The sequence below is a fragment of the Oncorhynchus clarkii genome, chromosome 21, assembly GCF_045791955.1.
Source record: "Oncorhynchus clarkii lewisi isolate Uvic-CL-2024 chromosome 21, UVic_Ocla_1.0, whole genome shotgun sequence".
In the NCBI taxonomy this organism is placed as follows: Eukaryota; Metazoa; Chordata; class Actinopteri; order Salmoniformes; family Salmonidae; genus Oncorhynchus; species Oncorhynchus clarkii.
The window spans coordinates 39,721,697-39,740,886 of record NC_092167.1 but is presented as its reverse complement, the minus strand read 5'-3'; the positions used below and the strand labels follow the sequence as shown (position 1 = coordinate 39,740,886).

The window sequence follows — 19,190 nt, the reverse complement described above, 5'->3', positions numbered from 1 at the left end:
TTTTGGGTCATTGTCATGCTGGAATACCCATTCACGACCCATTTTCAATGCCCTGGCTGAGGGAAGGAGGTTCTCACCCAAGATTTGACGGTACATGGCCCCGTCCATCGTCCCTTTGATGCGATGAAGTTGTCCTGTCCCCTTAGCAGAAAAACACCCTCAAAGCATAATGTTTCCATCTCCATGTTTGACGGTGGGGATGGTGTTCTTGGGGTCATAGGCAGCATTCCTCCTTCAAACACGGCGAGTTGAGTTGAAGCCAAAGAGCTCTATTTTGGTTCTAATCTGACCACAACACTTTCACCCAGTTGTCCTCTGAATCATTCAGATGTTTATTGGCAAACTTCAGACGGGCATATATATGTGTTTTCTTGAGCAGGGGGACCTTGCGGGCACCGCCAGATTTCAGTCCTTCACAGCGTAGTGTGTTACCAACTGTTTTCTTGGTGACTATGGTCCCAGCTGCCTTGAGATCATTGACAAGATCCTCCCGTGTAGTTCAGGACTGATTCCTCACCGTTCTCATGATCATTTCAACTCCAGGAGGTGAGATCTTGCATGGAGCCCCAGGCAGAGGGAGATTGACAGTTATTTTGTGTTTCTTCCATTTGCGAATAATCTCACCAACGGTTGTCACCTTCTCACCAAGCTGCTTGGCGAATGGTTTTGTAGCCCATTCCAGCCTTGTGTAGGTCTACAATCTTGTCCCTGACATCCTTGGAGAGCTCTTTGGTCTTGGCCATGGTAGAGAGTTTGGAATCTGATTGATTGCTTCTGTGGACAGGTGTCTTTTATACAGGTAACAAGCTGAGATTAGGAGCACTCCCTTTAAGAGTGTGCTCCTAACCTCAGCTCGTTACCCGTATAAAAGACACCTGGGAGCAAGAAATCTTTCTGATTGAGAGGGGGTCAAATACTTATTTCCCTCATTAAAATGCAAATCAATTGATAACATTTTTGACATGTGTTTTTCTGGATTTTTTTTGTTGTTATTCTGTCTCTTACTGTTCAAATAAACCTACCATTAAAATTATAGACTGATAATTTCTTTGTCAGTGGGCAAACGTACAAAATCAGCAGGGGATTAAATACTTTTTCCCCCCACTGTATACAATAATGAAATTATTCAATAAACTATTTATTTCTTTGTTTATTGAATATATTTGACGTTCACGTTTTTTGATTTGCCCTGTTTTTTCAGTGACATCGGTGTATTTAATTAAGTTGTATAACTTGTTACTTTACTGTTATTCCTCTCTTTCAGAGTTCACGATCATAACGTGTGGCTTCAGTTGTTGAAATGCGACACACTTTCATTGTTGCTATTGCTACGGCAACAATAATCAAAAGAACACAGTTTATGTGGAGCCAGTTGACAACAAGAAAAAGACTGCCTTTGCCTCTTTTGAGGAGCTGGAGTGAAGCCATTTTTGAGGAGTGGTCAAACCTTATTTTTGTCTGCTGTGTTAATTGTTTCAATTGTTAATTATGTTTTTATGTTTAGTAAGTCACCTGAGTCTCTCATCTCTGTACTGGAGCTGGTATAACTTAATGTACAAAGCACATTCAGCTTGTCAGTATGTCTATATGGTATAGTCTGTATCCATTCTCATGAGGAAAGTAAATAGCATTATAATTCAGGATGGGTAGTAACTGGATATATATGCTCAATTAAATAATATAATTACAAAGTTATAACACAATTTTAACAGTACATAACATACATAACAAGTATGTTGTTCATTGCAACAATATCAGTAGCTTGTCTCAAATATATAGCATGAAGCAAAAAGTGTTACAACACGTGCTGGTACCACTTTATATAATATTTCTTAAGATCTTCAAAAATGAAATATGTTTGTATTCAACGTGTGCCTTGCACAAACGTGTGTGTCTGTATTCAGTATGGGACTGTCAAACTTCAGATAGACAAAAAAAAGCACAGGTGGGTGGTGTCAAACGTTTGACTCCGCTCACATTGACCCGGCCCAGAACTGCACACTGCAGTCAGAGGTATTTGTTATTTTTAGATCAGCGTTTACAGTGGGTAGAGAAAACGGTAGCGGAGTACCAGGAAGAGAATGATCGGTTACGAAAAATGCTGCGGATCACGCAAGATAAACTATGTAGAATCGTTGCGTATGTAGCCTAATATTGGAGTAAACTGTACTCCTTAGTCCAAGGACCATCCATACATGTTCTGTTTAAAGGCGAATTGTCGCTTGAAGCCAAAACAGCCAAATACTCCATATAAATGTGAATAGTTTCTTAATTGCGGTACGATTCTATTAACAAAAATACCTCTCTAAGTCACTTTTGTTTTGAGCCGAAATCACCGGCCAGAGCGGGACTCCCGGCTCAGGCTTTGGAGGTAGCTGGTTACGAAACAAATGCAATCACTTTGGGTGAGTTTATTTTACATGGCCGGTACCCCGGGTTGGCAGAGTTTGTTTATTTTACACCATTCCATAGCAACAAAACTGAGGCGTGCGGAACTATGGGGCAAAACAGACTGGGTTGGCTTAGATATTGTTGACAACATGTAGCCTAAACTATATTTTGTCTGCAATGTTTATTGAAAACCAATATATTTGCACAATGATCACTTGTTGTCTCTCAAATACATAGTTACGGTTGTTGGTTAGCTAGCTAGCGAATTTTAGCTATATTAGCATATACATGACAGTCAAAAAAAATTAAAACAAGACATGGCAGACATATTAAGAACAACATTTTTTTTAAACTAGCTGAAACAAGACACCTACGATTCTCCACATGAAGGCTTTTTGTAATTGTTGCAAGCTATCTGGCCATCCAGAATCACGGCCTTCTGCCCCATTGAAGCACATCATTTTCGTGAAGTTGTCAGCTAACCCGTCTATTGGTCCTTAAGCAAAATCTTCACCTACCCAGGTTACCGGTCCATGCAAAACGAACTTGCCCTTTTAAACAATGTTTACAGAAGACAGCCAATACAAATCTTAGGAAAAACAGTATTTATACTAATTAATTTCGCAGAATCATCACTGCATATACATTTCTAAATAGCTGCTAGTGTTGGCTCTCATTTGAGGGATAGTTTGACCCTCGTCCGTGTATTGTATTGAGGCCAGAGATATTTATAAGAGAGGCGCCCAGATTTTTTCATGCCACCCTGGTCTGAAAATGACAGCTGCATTCTAAATCCCATTACCGACAGGCGCTTATGACAAACACTGGCACAATAACAAAGATATTGATCTGAATTAGGCAATCAATTGTGTGTCATCGTGATGACTATAAACTTTTATACTAACATCACCAATCTGAGGTAAAAAAACAATGTGTATTTCCTGTAATTCTTGTGTGGTTTATTAAATAATTCCACTCTGAAACCTTATAATTATAACTGTATGAAATTGATTAGAGTCATAAAATTATAATCTGATGATGTGTGTAGTTTTAGTCGGAATCAGGTTAAACAAGGTATCTGTACAGTGGAAAAACACAGACTGTCTGAGCAAGGCGTAGCTTAGGAGCTTGTGTGTGTGTGTGTGTGTCTAGTAAAATACAGAAGAACAATTGAAACTGGCTAGGCCTCTGAGAGACTTGGGAGAGGACAGGGAGTACTTCTCAAGGTCTCTCTAATCTCGGGGGAATGGAACTGTCGGCTGGGTAGTGATACAAAGTGGTGCGAACTGTGGAGAAGGATAAAACTCACCTACTGTTTGTGTGTATGTATGTGCGTAGGATATCTACTGTTTGTGTGGAAGTATGTGCACAGCTATAAAATGGATGTCTTTGTATTCTTGACTTTAGAACGTTCTCTGAATAAACTGTACTATCCTTTTGCATAAACTGAGTCTTTGTCGAATTATTATTATACCCATGGTCTTACAAACCTTGGGGATTAGTCAAAGCTATTGATTGTTATTATCATTAGGATTGAAAATTATCTTCACAGTGGTGAAAATGTTACTCTGTGTAATGTAGTAACACCATGGGGAAAGTTGCGAAATATAAAATAATTAAATGTCAAAATAATTTACTCTTTCAATTTAGGATGATATTAAATCAAGCACACTCAGATTTTTTTTTACAACTATTACATATTTCTTACTACTGTAACTATAGACATAGTTTAAAAAAAATCCCTAACCACAATTTAACCAGGTGCTCTAGACTAGAGCTTCCATATGACTGTCTGAATGTTCAACATCCCTACTCCAATGCATTTCATTGGAGACATACATTGAATCTTCCTTTTGATTAACTGAGGGGAAAAGCATGAAATGGTCTAAGTACAATTTACACTTGTTTGCAATATGGTTTTGGAGACCTTGAACACAACTTAATTAGCATCCTAAAATGGCAACAAAAAAAAATACAAAAGATTTGAGCCAACTTTAAAAAAATTCCCTCCCATGATTCCATATTAGCTCAGGAAGTGTCGTAGTTCAGGTAAATGTGCAATGCAAAAATCATCTGTGGGCGCACAGTAAGTGTATCATTTGTATTTGATCAAATTATTTTGGGGTGATATGAATGTAGAGTTTCTAAGCTTTGTGGATTATTAAAGGTTACAGTGTCTGGACTTTTGGACACATTGACCGCAGTGTGTTCCATAGTAGGCATGAGAGCCCAAGCCCTATAGTGCTTGTGTGATCGAGAGGAAATACCTAGATATCTGCACCCAAGCATGTCTAAAGGCTGTATAGTTCATAGAGATCTATAATTCACGTGTTCTGTTTCATTCTGTGGTATATAGATAACGTCTGCTCCTCCTCTCCTTCCCTCCAGACTCCCTCCAGTCCTCTCTCGCTGTCTCTGAAGAGGAGATTCCCTCTGAGCAGCAGCACTGTAAGCAGGAGTGGAGCTCCAGTCTGGGGCAGGAAGAACCAGAGCCCACACAGATTAAAGAGGAACTCAGGACCAGTCAGGAGGAAGAGCAGCTTCAAGTGCTGGAGCCTGATATCATAGAGTTCATATTCACTCCTTCGTGTGTGAAAAGTGAATGTGATCAGGAGGACCCACATTGGTTCTTGACTCCTCCCCAAACTCAGACTGGAGAACAGAGAGAGTGACTCTAAACCAGTGAATCTCAAACCTTTTGGCACTGTGACTTACCTAAAGGGTCTCGACATTCCCTGTGACCCTCCAGATAATCAAAACAATACCTCCAGGCACCGCTCATCCTTAAGCAGCGACCCAGTAGGACTTGACAGAAGCCCACCATTGCATCCTAGCCCACTATTGGATCCCAGCTGCCCCAAAGTAAGAAAGCTGGACAAAAACGGAAAGAAATTAGAGCTAAGAGATCTTCTGTCAGAAGATGGGAGTAAAAAGGCAGGATGTGGACAACACTTTTAGGAAAGCAAAGCAACTCTGAATCGTTCATACTGTGGGTTTCAGATGAATAGCTGTGTGATGGATTTACTTGTGTAAAATGTTCTATGTGAATTATGTGAAAAAAGTTTGATATGATTTGAATGATGAGGTAATGATCAAAAATGAAAACACAGTATTATGGGAATCAGGTGCGCTGTTAAAAGTCTGTTGACGTCTTCAAGCCTTAAGAAACTGGAATTCCTGGAATGTTTCTCAAGGTGATGAGAGAATGGTGTGATTGATGTTATTGATTAAAAAAAATGTAAGTGCTTTCCAGAAAAGATGTCCTTGCATTTGTCCAAGGGTATTTCTCATATAGTTTGACCAAGTGCTGCTCATTCATGATATTGTTTATTTTGGGAAGTAATGATTAACAGTAGACTTCTGATACGTGCATTGTGTATGAGCCCATACCGTGTTTTAAGTGCTCTGCAGTGTTTTTCCAGTCAATACTATCCAATGCTATTCTTCCTTTATCTTGTAGTTATGACTGGTACCTTGCAGAAAAAAACCATCCATATGGGGCACTGTGTTATGTTCATGGGCTCGCTACCCGCTGATGCAAACAGAAGAAGAAGACAATGCAGAAGTAAAAGTCAAAGAGGGTTTTTGTTTGTGACCACCATTCTTTCCTCTTTGATGAAGGCAAACTAGCTGAATTCCCAACTCTCAGTCGACTGAAACGTGTTTGGGGGCTGCCACATCCGCTCCAAGCTGTTGGAGTTAACAATAATCATCTGTGTTTCAATGCGTTTTCCAATCCAGTTCATGCAATAAATGATCATCACATTACTAATTAGAACCGTTTTCTCACTCATAGTTTATCAAAATGTGGATGGGTTTTACTGGAAGGCACAGACCAGCTTTAACTAAACCAGAGAATGCAGTTATCAGGATAAATTAAGAATGCTATTGAATTGATACGGGAAAAACAGTGAAGTGCACGTAAAACACAGTATGCACTCATACACAATGCACTTAGGCATCGACTGTTAACTGGTTTGTACCTTGCAGTAAAACCCCAACCTTATGGGGTTGCTGTGAGGTGGTTTATGGACTCGCCACTAAAGGAAGAAGAATACAATAGAAAGTATCCACCCACGAAAACGCATTTTGGTGAACTTCCTTATGAAATATATGTTACCAAGCCAAATATGATTATTCGTGTTATTAGTCGTTCAGTGGGGTCTTTCTCTAACATATATTTATGCAATAAGGTCCGAGGGGGTGTGGAATATGCCAATATACCATGGCTAAGGGCTGTTCGCGTGGAGTGCCTGGATACAGCCCTTAGTCAAGAGGTATATTCACCATATACCACAAACCCCGGAGGTGCCTTATTGCTATTATTAACTGGCTACCAAGTAATTAGAGCAGTGAAAATAAAAATTTTGGCCTACCCATACGGTTTCAGCCAACCAGCATTCTGGGATCGAACCAACCTGTTTATAATTAACATTATATCCAAAAAGTCGGATTTCGTAACCTAAAACATCCGATAATAAGCACCGAGCTCTGTTGACATAGAGGTGCAGGTTCCTCGCAAGAACTTCAGAGGATTTTACATTTTGTGGTCGTCATCTTTAAAGTTGTTTCAGCCTGTCACAAAAAGCAACATTAGCATGACACAAGCTGAATTAAAAGGCTTTCAAAATAAAATGCTTGGTATATGCTTACAAGGCTACTACGCGAGTCAATAGATAAATAATACACACGATTCGGGCTACATTATTGCATGGCAAATGTTTCTGATCGGTGATAGATGAGAAAACGAATAAATGAGATATACCACCTCCACTTGTCCGGCCAGAGATCAATTAACCAAATATACAGACAGAGATTCATTGAAACCAAATCACATTGGTTATCAGACAAATCACAGGCTTTTTGTTGGGAGTAGGACAGGCTACTATGCGAGTGAAGAGCAAAATTCACTTGTATAAAATGTACTGATCAGATGATCATTAACACTCAGCTAAATTGAGCTAACATTTTCCCGACCTAATTGTTACTAAATATCCAAACGGGGATTCAGTGGAAACAAAGATCTGACATTGATTGATTTATGTCCCCCACGGTTGTCTCAAAACAGAGCGATGGCGCTGTCCCAATCAAAATGGTGCTGACCACACACAACTATTTCTTTAAATTAGTATAACGGTTATATATGACTGGGAGTTTCAGTATATGCAAGAATTTGATACATGCCTTCAATTCCATAGCCTACTTTATTCCAATATTTTCATCATTCAGCTAACTAATAACGAATGTGAGTTTTCCTCTCTCTGCGCTTTTTCTAGGCCCAATGACTGTTTCCTCATATCTTCACATGCCCACCTCCGCCTTGTTGTTCTCAACACCAGTTCACATCAATATAGCCTACTGTTTTCTAGAAATCAGGCTTTTTTCGGGCTCATTTAATTTATGTGATGTCGGGCCAGTGCTCCGCGTTCAGCTCACCGGACTTGGGTCAGGCCAGATCGAATTTTCAGTTCTGATGAGAACTTTAAACTGTATTCGGTCTCTTGTCCCAGGACAGTATGTAGCATGCATGACTTAATACTATGTGATATGCTATCTGACGTAAACGCCTGCTTTTTAAGATTACATTTGTCTGTCTCTTCCCAGGATGCTGCTCCTGATTGGGATTTGAAACTTTGTGGACATGCAGCTCTTTGATTGGTGCAAGAGGGAGAGCGCAGTTTAGGACTGCCTGCTGATGACCTAGGTACAGTTCAGTCTTGTTAGTTATAATAGTACTACTATTAGTCAATTCTTTAAAGAATACTTCAACATCAAATTAATAGGACATTGACTTCATCACTGCCCGACAGACAGACGCATAATCTGACAACTCTTCCATAAAGTTGGCTAATCATAGGCAAGAGCATGCACCCATAGCCGCCAATCAAGTTACACTGGCCAATTGACAACTTTATCTTGCCCCAATGGCTTGACAGGACAACACAAAAGTTAAGACAAGTAAACTAATGATTGACATCACTGTAATACATGGTAATGCATTTGGTGAGGTGTGTGTATATAAAGATTTACTGCCCGCTTCTTGCAATTCATTTATGAAAAACAAATATGTAATGTCTATAAATGGTTGATAATTGATAAGCAGTAATGGGAAGTCACTACAATCACAGGGCTTTTATTGTTTTATTCTGTGTTGATACAGTATTCCACCCACATAATGCATTTATTGTACAAATCTACTCTCTGTGTCTATGTCCTAATTTTCTTTCTTCGTTCATTTTTTGTCTTGTCTTCTTGCTTTGTGGATGTTTTTCACATGTGTCAGCAGAGAAGCCTTCTTAGTGAATCTTTTACCACAGACTGAGCAGCCATGTTGTTTCTCTCCTGTATGAGTCAATTTATGAACGTTTAGGTTCCCCTTGGCACTGAAGCTTTTCCCACAGTCAACACAGCTAAATGGTTTCTCTCCTGTGTGACTCCGAACATGATCTGTTAGGTTATCCTTACGACGGAAGCTTTTCCCACAGTCACCACAGATGAATGGCTTCTCTTCTGTGTGAGTCAGTATGTGCCTACTTAGGTCCCCCTTCTGACTGAAGCTTTTCCCACAGTCACCACAGCTAAAATATTTCTCTCCTGTGTGAGTCAGTGTATGCTTGGTTAGGTTCTCCTTGAGACTGAAGCTTTTCCCACAGTCACGACAGCTAAATGGTTTCTCTCCTGTGTGAGTCCGTATATGCTTATTTAGGTCTCCCTTCTGACTGAAGCTTTTCCCACAGTCACCACAGTGGAATGATTTCTCTCCTGTGTGAATCCTCATGTGCCTGGACAGATCTTTTTTGTATTTGAAGGTCTTGCCACAAACAGGACAGGTGCAGGTTTTCCCACCGTGACAGAGTCTGACATGGGCCTTCAGTTTACAGATGGAGTTATAACATTTATTGCAGAAGTGGCATTCACTGAGTATTTTCTTGGCTAGAGTCACATGCCTCTGCAGGTCAGCTTTCAGAGCAAACGCTTCACCACAGTCACGGCAGCAGTGAATTTTTCTAGACGTGGTGCTGAGCTTCAAACAGTGTTCCCCCACTGATGGGTTTGGATTCAATGGTGAGCTGGGATCCAATAGTGGGCTGCTGTTCATTCCGACTCGGTCGCTGCTGATGGCGGAGTTGTGGCTGGAGGCATTATTTTGATTATCTAGAGTGTCACAGGAAGTGTCTAGACCCTTTAGGTAAGTCACAGTGCCAAAAGGTCTGAGATTCACTGGTTTAGAGTCACTCTCTCTATTCTCCACAGTCTGGGTTTGGGGAGGAGTCAAGAACCAATGTGGGTCCTCCTGATCACATTCACTTTTCACACAGGGAGGAGTGAATATGGAGTCTTCGGCATCAAAGAGCCATTGAAGCTGCTCTTCCTCTTGACTGGTCCTGAGTTCCTCCTGTTCCTCTTTAATCTGTGTGGGCTCTGGTTCTTCCTGCCCCAGACAGAGGCTCCACTCCTGCTTACAGTGCTGCTGCTCAGAGGGAATCTCCTCTTCGGAGACAGCGAGAGAGGACTGGAGGGAGTCTGGAGGGAAGGAGAGGAGGAGCAGACGTTATCTATATACCACAGGATTAAATCGAACACTAGAAGTATATACAGTACCAGTCAAAAGTTTGGACAAACCTACTCATTGAAGGGTTTGTCGAATAATAGAAGACAACAAAACTATGAAATAACACATATGGAATCATGTAGTAACCAAAGAAGTGTTAAACAAATACATTTTAGATTCTTCAAAGTAGCCACCCTTTGCCTTGATGACAGCTTTGCACACTCTAGGCATTCTCTCAACCAGCTTCACCTGAAATGCTTTTCCAACAGTCTTGAAGGAGTTCCGACATATTCTGGTCATCTGATGCAACACTCCATCACTCTCCTTGTTCAAATAGCTCTTACACAGCCTGGAGGTGTGTTGGGTCATTGTCCTGTTGAAAAACAAATGATAGTCCCACTTTGTGTAAACCAGATGGGATGGCGTATCGCTGCAGAATGCTGTGGCAGCCATGCTGGTTAAGTGTGCCTTGAATTCTAAATAAATCACAGACATTGTCACCAGCAAAGCAATCCACACCATCACACCTCCTCCTCCATGCTTCACGGTGGGAACCACAAATGCATAGACCATCTGTTCACCCACTCTGCGTCTCACAAAGACACGGCGGTGGAACCAAAAATCTCAAATTTGGACTAATCAGACCAAAAGACAGATTTACACCGGTCTAATGTCCTTTGCTCGTGTTTCTTGGCCCAAGCATGTATCTTCTTCTTATTGGTGTCCTTTAGTAGTGGTTTCTTTGCAGCAATTCAACCATGAAGGCCTGATTCAGTCTCCTCTGAACAGTTGATGTTGAGATGTGTCTGTTACTTTAACTTTGGTGAAGCATTTATTTGGGCTGCAAATTCTGAGCCAGGTAACTTTAATGAACTTATCGTCTGCAGCAGAGGTGAGTCTGGGTCTTCCTTTCCTGTGGCGGTCCTCATGAGAGCCAGATTCATCATAGTGCTTGATGGATTTTGTGACTGTTCTTGAAATGTTCCAGATTGACTGACCTTCACTTTAAAACAATGTTTTAAATGTATCCTTTATTTAACTAGCCAAGTCAATTAAGAACAAATTCTTATTTACAATGACGGCCTACACCGGCCAAACCCGGGCCAATTGTGTGCCGCCCTATGGGACTCTGAATCAGGATGTCTGTAGTGACACCTCTAACACTCGGACCTCTGCGCCACTCGGGGGCCCTCATGTCTTAAAGTAATGATGGACTGTCATTTCTCTTTGCTTATTTGAGCTGTTCTTGCCATAATATGGACTCGGTCTTTTACCAAATAGGGCTATCTTCTGTATTCCACCCCTACCTTGTCACAACACAACTGATTGGCTCAAACGCAGATTAAGGAAATAAATTGCACAAATTAACTTTTAACAAGGCACACCTGTTAATTGAAATACATTCAAGGTGATGACCGCATGAAGCTGGTTGAGAGAATGCCAAGAGTGTACCAAGCTGTCATCAAGGCAAAGGGTGGCTACTTTGAAGAATCTCAAATATAAAATATATTTTGATTTGTTTAACACTTTAGTTTCTACTTGATTCCATGTTTTATTTTATAGTTTTGATGTCTTCACTATTATTCTACAATGTAGAAAATAGTAAAAATAAAGAAAATCCTGGAATGAGAAGGTGTGTCCACACTTTTGACTGGTACTGTATATTCCTATGATATACAGACGCTAGTGAAAGTCTACACACACCTTGCACAGTTTTCAAATATTGATGCCTTGAAATTAAATCCAAAAAGGGATTAGTTTCAATTTTTGTTTTTACTACCGATATACACAACCTACTCCACATTTTCAAAATGAAAGAAGATTATAGAACATTTTACAAATGAATAAAACATTAAGATGTGTATGTCTTCACATTGAAGAGTTGATACTTGGTGGAAGCACATTTGGCAGCCATTACAGCTGTGAATCATTTTGAATCCGATTCTACCAACTTTGCACAACTCTTAGGGCAACATATATCTATTGTTTCTGTCAAAAAGTGCTCAATCTCAGTCTATTTAGTTTGGGAATCATTGATGGACAGCAATATTCAAACCATGTCTCTGATTTTCAAGCAGATTTAAGTCAGGGCTGTGACGGGACCATTCAGGAACACTCAACAACTCTTGGAAAGCCATTCTGTTGTCTTTGGCATTCAAATGTGTGTAATTGTCCCACTGAAGAATTTAAATCTGTATTCTAGGTTAGGTTTTTGGGAAGACTACGGCGGGTCTTCCTCTAACTTTTTAACTGTGCTTTGCTCCTTTCATATTTATTTTGATTCCGACAAACTACCCAGTCTGTGCCGATGACATGCATTCCCATAACAAGCATACCCCACCACAATACTTGAAAATAGAGTGTTTCACTCTGTGATTTGACCAAATCTGTACTTATTAATTTGGGCCAAAAAGTTAATTTCTTTGCTATGTTTTTTTTTTACAGTATTACTTAACGGCCTTGTTGCAAAAAGAATGGATGATTTGGAGTGGATTTTAACACAGGCTTTCTTACATTAATTTTGTCACACAGGCCAGTAATGTGGAGTGAATGCAATGTTGTCGATCCTCTGTATTTTCAACTATTGCGGTGGCAGCATCATGTTATGGGTATGCGAGTCACTGGCAGGGACTGGGGACTTTGTCAGGATGAAAATACATTTAAAATGAGGAAAGCCCTGGTTAAAAGTTCAAGGAAAACCCTCCAACAATTTTGACAATTGTCTATACTTTCATTTCCTTGGATTAGGTTGTATAGATCAGTAGGGAAAAAATCTAATGTAATCCATTTTTAGATTTAATTTTAAGGCAGCAAAATGTGAAGACTTTCACTAGCGACTGTATATCATAGAGGAGGGTGAAGACTGTGAATGGGGTGTGGAGACCATCACTAGGCACTGTATACAGCCTTTAGACACGTCTGAGTGAAGATATCTAGCTATTTGCTTTCATTCACACAAGCCACATAGGGCTTGGATTCTCACTCCTATTGCCTACTATGAAACACACCGAAGCCAATGTGTACGAAAGTCCTAACACTCTCTGACCATTAATAGTCCTCACTGTCAATACGGTTTTGGAAACCTTAGAAACTTTACTTTCATATCACCTAAAAACTATTTTAACAAATACAAAAGATGGTGTTTTCCATTGCACATATACCTGAACTATGATGCTTCCTTAGCTAATGGAAACAAGGGAGGCATTTTCTAAATAAATAAATAAATATATATATATACACAGTTGAAGTCGGAAGTTTACATACACCTTAGCCAAATACATTTAAACTCAGTTGTTCACAATTCCTGACATTTAATCCTAGTAAGAATTCCCTGTTTAGGTCAGTTAGGATCACCACTTTATTTTAAGTATGTGAAATGTCAGAATAATAGTAGAGAGAATGATTTATATAAGCTTTTATTTATTTCATCACATTCCCATTGGGTCAGAAGTTTACATACACTCAATTAGTATTTGGTAGCATTGCCTTGAAATTGTTTAACTTGGGTCAAACGTTTCAGGTAGCCTTCCACAAGCTCCCCACAACAAGTTGGGTGAATTTTGGTCCATTCCTCCTGACAGACCTGGTGTAACGGAGTCAGGTTTGTAGGCCTCCTTGCTCGCACACGCTCTTTCAGTTCTGCCCACACATTTTCTATAGGATTGAGGTCAGGGCTTTGTGATGGCCACTCCAATACCTTGACTTTGTTGTCCTTAAGCCATTTTGCCACAACTTTGGAAGTATGCTTGGGGTCAATGTCCATTTGGAAGACCCATTTGCGACCAAGCTTTAACTTTCTGACTAATGTCTTGAGACGTTCCTTCAATATATCCACATCATTTTCCATCCTCATGATGCCATCTATTTTGTGAAGTGCACCAGTCCTTCCTGCAGCAAAGCACACCCACAACATGATGCTGCCACCCCCATGCTTCACGGTTGGGATGGTGTTCTTCGGCTTGCAAGTCTTCCCCTTTTTCTTCCAAACATAACGATGGTCATTATGACCAAACAGTTCTATTTTTGTTTCATCAGACCAGAAGACATTTCTCCAAAAAGTACGATCAAAGTCCCCATGTGCAGTTGCAAACCGTAGTCTGGCTTTTTATGGCGGTTTTGGAGCAGTGGCTTCTTCCTTGCTGAGTGGCCTTTCAGGTTATGTTGATATAGGGCTCATTTTACTGTGGATATAGATACTTTTGTACCTATTTCCTCCAGCATCTTCACAAGGTCCTTTGCTGTTATTCTGGGATTGATTTGCACTTTTTGCACCAAAGTACATTCATCTCTAGGAGACAGAACGTATCTCCTTTCTGAGCGGTATGACAGTTGCGCGGTCCCATGGTGTTTATACTTGAGTACTATTGTTTGTACAGATGAATGTGGTACCTTCAGACGTTTGGAAATTGCTCCCAAGGATGAACCAGACTTGTGGAGGTCTACAATTTTTTTCTGAGGTCTTGGCTGATTTCTTTTGATTTTCCCATGATGTCAAGCAAAGAGGCACTGAGTTTGAAGGTAGGCCTTGAAATACATCCACAGGTACACCTCCAATTGACTCAAATGATGTCAATTAGCCTATCAGAAGCTTCTAAAGTCATGACATCATTTTTCTGGAATTGTCCAAGCTGTTTAAAGGCACAGTCAACTTAGTGTATGTAAACTTCTGACCCACTGGACTTGTTATACAGTGAATTATAAGTGAAATAATCTGTCTGTAAACAATTGTTGGAAAAATTACTTGTGTCATGCACAAAGTAGATGTCCTAACCGACTTGCCAAAACTATAGTTTGTTAACAAGAAATTTGTGGAGTGGTTGAAAAATTAGTTTTAATGACTCCAACCTAAGTGTATGTAAACTTCCAACTTCAACTGTATATCACCTCAAAGCTGTGTTCCACAAGAAACAACCTGTGTGGTAAAATTATGTTGAATTATTATTAAATTGAGTGTTCAAGGTTTTCAAAACCGTATCGCAATCAATTATACATTTTTTCTAGATAAAGCGTTTCACACTTGATCAAATCATCATCCTCAGCTAATCAAAAGGCAGGGTTGTTTCTGGATTTTAAAAAGTGGTTTAGGTGGTGGGCGTGGCAATGAGCCTGGTTGGCCTGACTACATTTTAGAGGCCCTTTTTTAAAGAAATGTGTGCATTTCTAAGCAAATTTTCTGCAATTCCACATATTCTTTGCAGTTTTAAAGCTAGTTCCCTAGCATTTTCCATCTTGATTTTTTAAATAATATTTTAAAAAAGACACTTAGGCCCAAGGTTTGCAATGGCAGAAAAATCCCCGAGGGACCTTGCATAACTCCAATGTAGCATTGGAATCAGAAGGGCAACAAAATAACTTTCGGGAATTAAGTTCAAATGTAATTGTTTTCAACATTTGTCAATGGAAAAATGTGTGATATGGCTGTCCAAGCTTGGGAAAGCATTGGCACTTCAGTGCTACTTTTATCCATTCAGGGCAAAAGTTAAAACTACTTTAACTTTTTATTTTATTTTTTTAAACGTGATCACTGAAAGCCTAAACAGTTTATTAATTGACTAGAAAGAACTGTAGCTAGACATTGGTAGATCTACATACAAACCTATTCTACATAATTTTATCTCTGGGGTGAGCCGCAGCAGCCTCCGTAGGCTATCATTCTCCTCCTGGTACTCAGCTACCGTTTTCTCAACTGCGGCAAAAATCTCCACAGCAGCAGACGCCGTTAAACGCTCATTTAAAAACACACTAAATAACTTTAGTTTAGACATTTTCAGTAGACTGAGAGTTGGGTATTCAGCTAATATGGCTTCTTGACATGGGTCCTCCTGATCACATTCACTTTTCACACAGGAAGGCGTGAATATGGAGTCGTTGGTATCATAGAGCCGAAGCTGCTCTTCCTCCTGACTGGTCCTGAGTTCCTCCTGTTCCTCTTTAATCTGTGTGGGCTCTGGGTCCTCCTGCCCCAGACTGGGGCTCCACTCCTGATCACAGTGCTGCTGCTCAGGGGAAATCTCCTCTTCAGAGATGGTGAGAGAGGGCTGCAAGGAGTCTGGAGGGTAGGAGAGGAGGAGCAGAGGTTATCTATATAAAGTGATTGCATTCCTTTTGGAACCGGGCTGCATCCCAGCCCTGAACAAGGTGCCCCACTCTGGCCTAAGGCGAAGTTGCCTCAAAAGAAAAGTGACGTAGGAGCATGTGGAGTAATGCACAATTCAGAGTCCAAAGCCACGATTGTACTCCATTGTGACATATCTGTCCTGCTCTGTCACCACTGTGTCCCAACCAACACGACTCCGCTTATGCGGCTCCTATTCATTTTATTAATGTGGTGACGGTTGGAAATGGTGTGAGGTGCGCTGAGAATTCGAGCAAACAGATCCATATTCTAGAACACTGCTGTACACGAACATCCTTTGGACTCTGACAGGTGCTTAATGAGTGGGATTCTGTGTTTTCACATGCTAAAGTTTTATTTTGATAAAAACGCTTTACCTGCCTTCCCAATGAAAACTAGTTTGACATTTATTTTATAGAAAGGTGTTTCTAAACTATGAATTATGCTGCATTGTTGACAATATGAGCGAGCAGCATAGATTAGGCTACTGTTTGATTTGAGCAGGGTGCCCCTCCCTCACCGGCTTCGCCTAGTCACGAAGGGCCATAGCTTAATCTAATCCCATCATTAATAAGACACTGCAGTGCCTTCCAATGAATCATTAAAGAAGTATCAGATTACATTATTGCATATCGACCATTGCAAATCTGAAGCTATGATCTAATATTGCAGAGTACCTGAGGAGTTGAGTTTTGAGTTTTTTTAATTAACCTCTGCCTCGCTATGCATCGACACTTCAAAAATGTATCTTAAACCCTTACCGTGTACCTATGTTTGTCCTCTGTTGTTGTGCTCCTTCCTTTGTTTGCTGAAATCCATACGTTTTAATAAAACGTTAATTAAATACAACCACGATTGTTTCCTAAAATACAACCCCCGACAGTTGCTCTAAGATGCCAACTCAGTGCGAATGCACATGTGCCAATACAATCTCAACAAGGAAACAGTCGATGGGTCTATTTGATGAACTTTTTATTAAAAAGTATGGATTTCAGAAATCAAACAAAAGCATGCAACAGAGTACAAACATTGCTACATGGTAAGGGCTTAAGCAGTAGCGGGCGGATTTAGGTGTAGGCGACATGGGCAGCCGCCCAGGGCGGCCGCACACAAAAATTGTAATGGTGACATTTGCACGTCAAGTCAATGATATCATGTCACCGTGTGGAACTGTGGGTCAATTAACCTTGTCGGAGTGGGCACCCTGATTCTAGTTTGTGAGCTAGGCAGTCTACTGCATGGGAAGGTCTCCCACTCAGAAGTATGAGATTGGGAAGGGGGCGTTGGTAGGTTGAGCTCAGGTCTCCCCACTGGAAGCCAGAGGTAGGGGAACGGGGGAATCTATCAAATAGCGCACCTCAGTACTAATGCAATTAGTAGAATCAGTCACACACATTTTTTTCTGGTTTGTGCGAAATCGTTAAGAATAAAATAAAACCAGTCTCAGAATTTGTCTTACTCTTCCAGTGACCGTACCTGAAGCTGAGAGGAGCTTTTCAAAGCTCAACAAATCCTACCTGAGGTCCACCATGTCACAGGAACAACTTAGTGGCCCTGCTGTCATCAGTATTAACCATGCAATTGCTGGGCAGATTTCTTATGATGATGTAATTGATTACTTTGCATCAAGGAAGGCAAGAAAGGTCCGGGTTTAGATGGCAGTTCTCTTCTTTATAAGTGTGTTATTCTATGTGTGAATTTGTGTGATAGGATTTGTGCAATTTAGTTTTCTTTGTGTGTTTTTTGTTAGTAATAGGGTAATAATTTGATTCTCTTTTAATATTTGTATTTATATACTACAATTTGTTTCTATCTGTCTTTGTTACTTATTTTTGATATTTCTGAGTCCTGTTTTTGTATATATTTTTTATATTTATATAGTTAGATGTTATGGGGGAGGTGAGGTACTCAGCTAGATCTAATTCAGCCTTTAGTCATAACTGAGTGCAGATATATGTAACGTTATGCTATTTCAATCAGATTTTCATGACAATTTTTTTCTCCATTCACGGTAAAAGTAACAGTAGATAACTGTTTTTAAAAAATTATGGAATAAGGATCACCGTTAGCCTAAACAGTGTATTAATTTATTAGAATTATAACTAGCTAGTAGACCTACATACGAACCTATACATAGTTTTATCTCCGGCGTGATCAGCAGCATTCTTCTTAAACGATCATTCTCTTCCTTGTACTCCACTACTGTTTTCTCAACTGCCCCGAAAATCTCAAGAGCGGCCGCCGATAAACGATCATCTAAAAACACACTAAACGACTGTAGTTTAGACATGTTTTAGTCGACTGCGAGTTTGGAATTCAGCCAGTATTCCTTCGTCAAAGAGAATTGAAACGTAAATATGACTTTTACTTCCGCATTTTCTTCTTCTCTTTGTATCAGCGTGTGGCGAGCCTATTAACACAACACAGCGCTCCATGTGGATGGAGTTTTACTGCACGGGACAGACAAGTTAAAACTAAACCAGATAATGCAATCACAATATTAGAAGAAATCTCTCTCTCTCTCTTTCTGTTTTTTTTTTAGCATATTGTACTTGTCAACTACTTGCACGCACGTTACCACTCCACTATGTCTCCCTATCAGTACAGATACCGACACATCTTGACCACAAAAGTCCATTTAATGTCACAAAGCTGTCCAGTGCTTAAAAAATATCTCATCCTGTTGTCCTGGTTTCCAGAAGAGGATGTCTTCCTTAATTGACCCTCCATAAACGTAACTGACATATACCTGGAGCTGTGCCAGGCCCGCCACGCCACGTCTGTTAACTCATCCAGCTATAACGCATATAATTCACTGGCTTGTATGCGAAGCAGTAATTGTTTCAAAAAAATCTCCTGGCATATCACTGATTCGTTATGAAACAGTGTTGTTTGAGGAAGTCATTGTCTGTATCGTTTTTTGGGCCTTTTCCCCCACCATTGTCCCAGCCATATCTGCGGCAGCAGGAATAATTAAGTCCTCCACAATAGTATGGGGCTTGCCTGTCCTAGCCACTCGGTAGCTCACCATATAAGACGCTTCTAGCCCTTTATTATTAATGGTATCTTTTGCTTTTATACATGTCTTACTACTCAAAGGTCATCTTAATTCTCGCTCAAAATACTCCTGTT

At 40.2% G+C, this 19,190-nt stretch overlaps 1 protein-coding gene across 1 annotated transcript; it reads right to left on the bottom strand.

Moving 5' to 3' along the window:
• Positions 1–8,510: 8,510 nt before the first annotated feature.
• LOC139379039 (uncharacterized) lies at positions 8,511–18,454 on the bottom strand. Its single transcript, XM_071121767.1, has 3 exons — positions 18,186–18,454; positions 15,540–15,992; positions 8,511–9,915 (listed from the first exon to the last, which is right to left on the bottom strand). Exons 1-3 carry the CDS (start codon positions 18,346–18,348, stop codon positions 8,624–8,626), a joined length of 1,908 nt encoding a protein of 635 aa, XP_070977868.1. The 5' UTR covers positions 18,349–18,454; the 3' UTR covers positions 8,511–8,623.
• Positions 18,455–19,190: the final 736 nt, after the last annotated feature.

Excerpts from the sequence above, each read along its gene's own strand:
- LOC139379039 (XM_071121767.1), bottom strand. The coding sequence starts at position 18,348 with ATGTCTAAACTACAGTCGTTTAGTGTGTTTTTAGATGATCGTTTATCG. Across the intron at positions 15,993-18,185 it reads GGAGATAAAACTATGTATAG|ACTCCTTGCAGCCCTCTCTC; the intron begins GTTCGTATGTAG and ends CCTACCCTCCAG. Across the intron at positions 9,916-15,539 it reads GATAAAATTATGTAGAATAG|ACTCCCTCCAGTCCTCTCTC; the intron begins GTTTGTATGTAG and ends CCTTCCCTCCAG.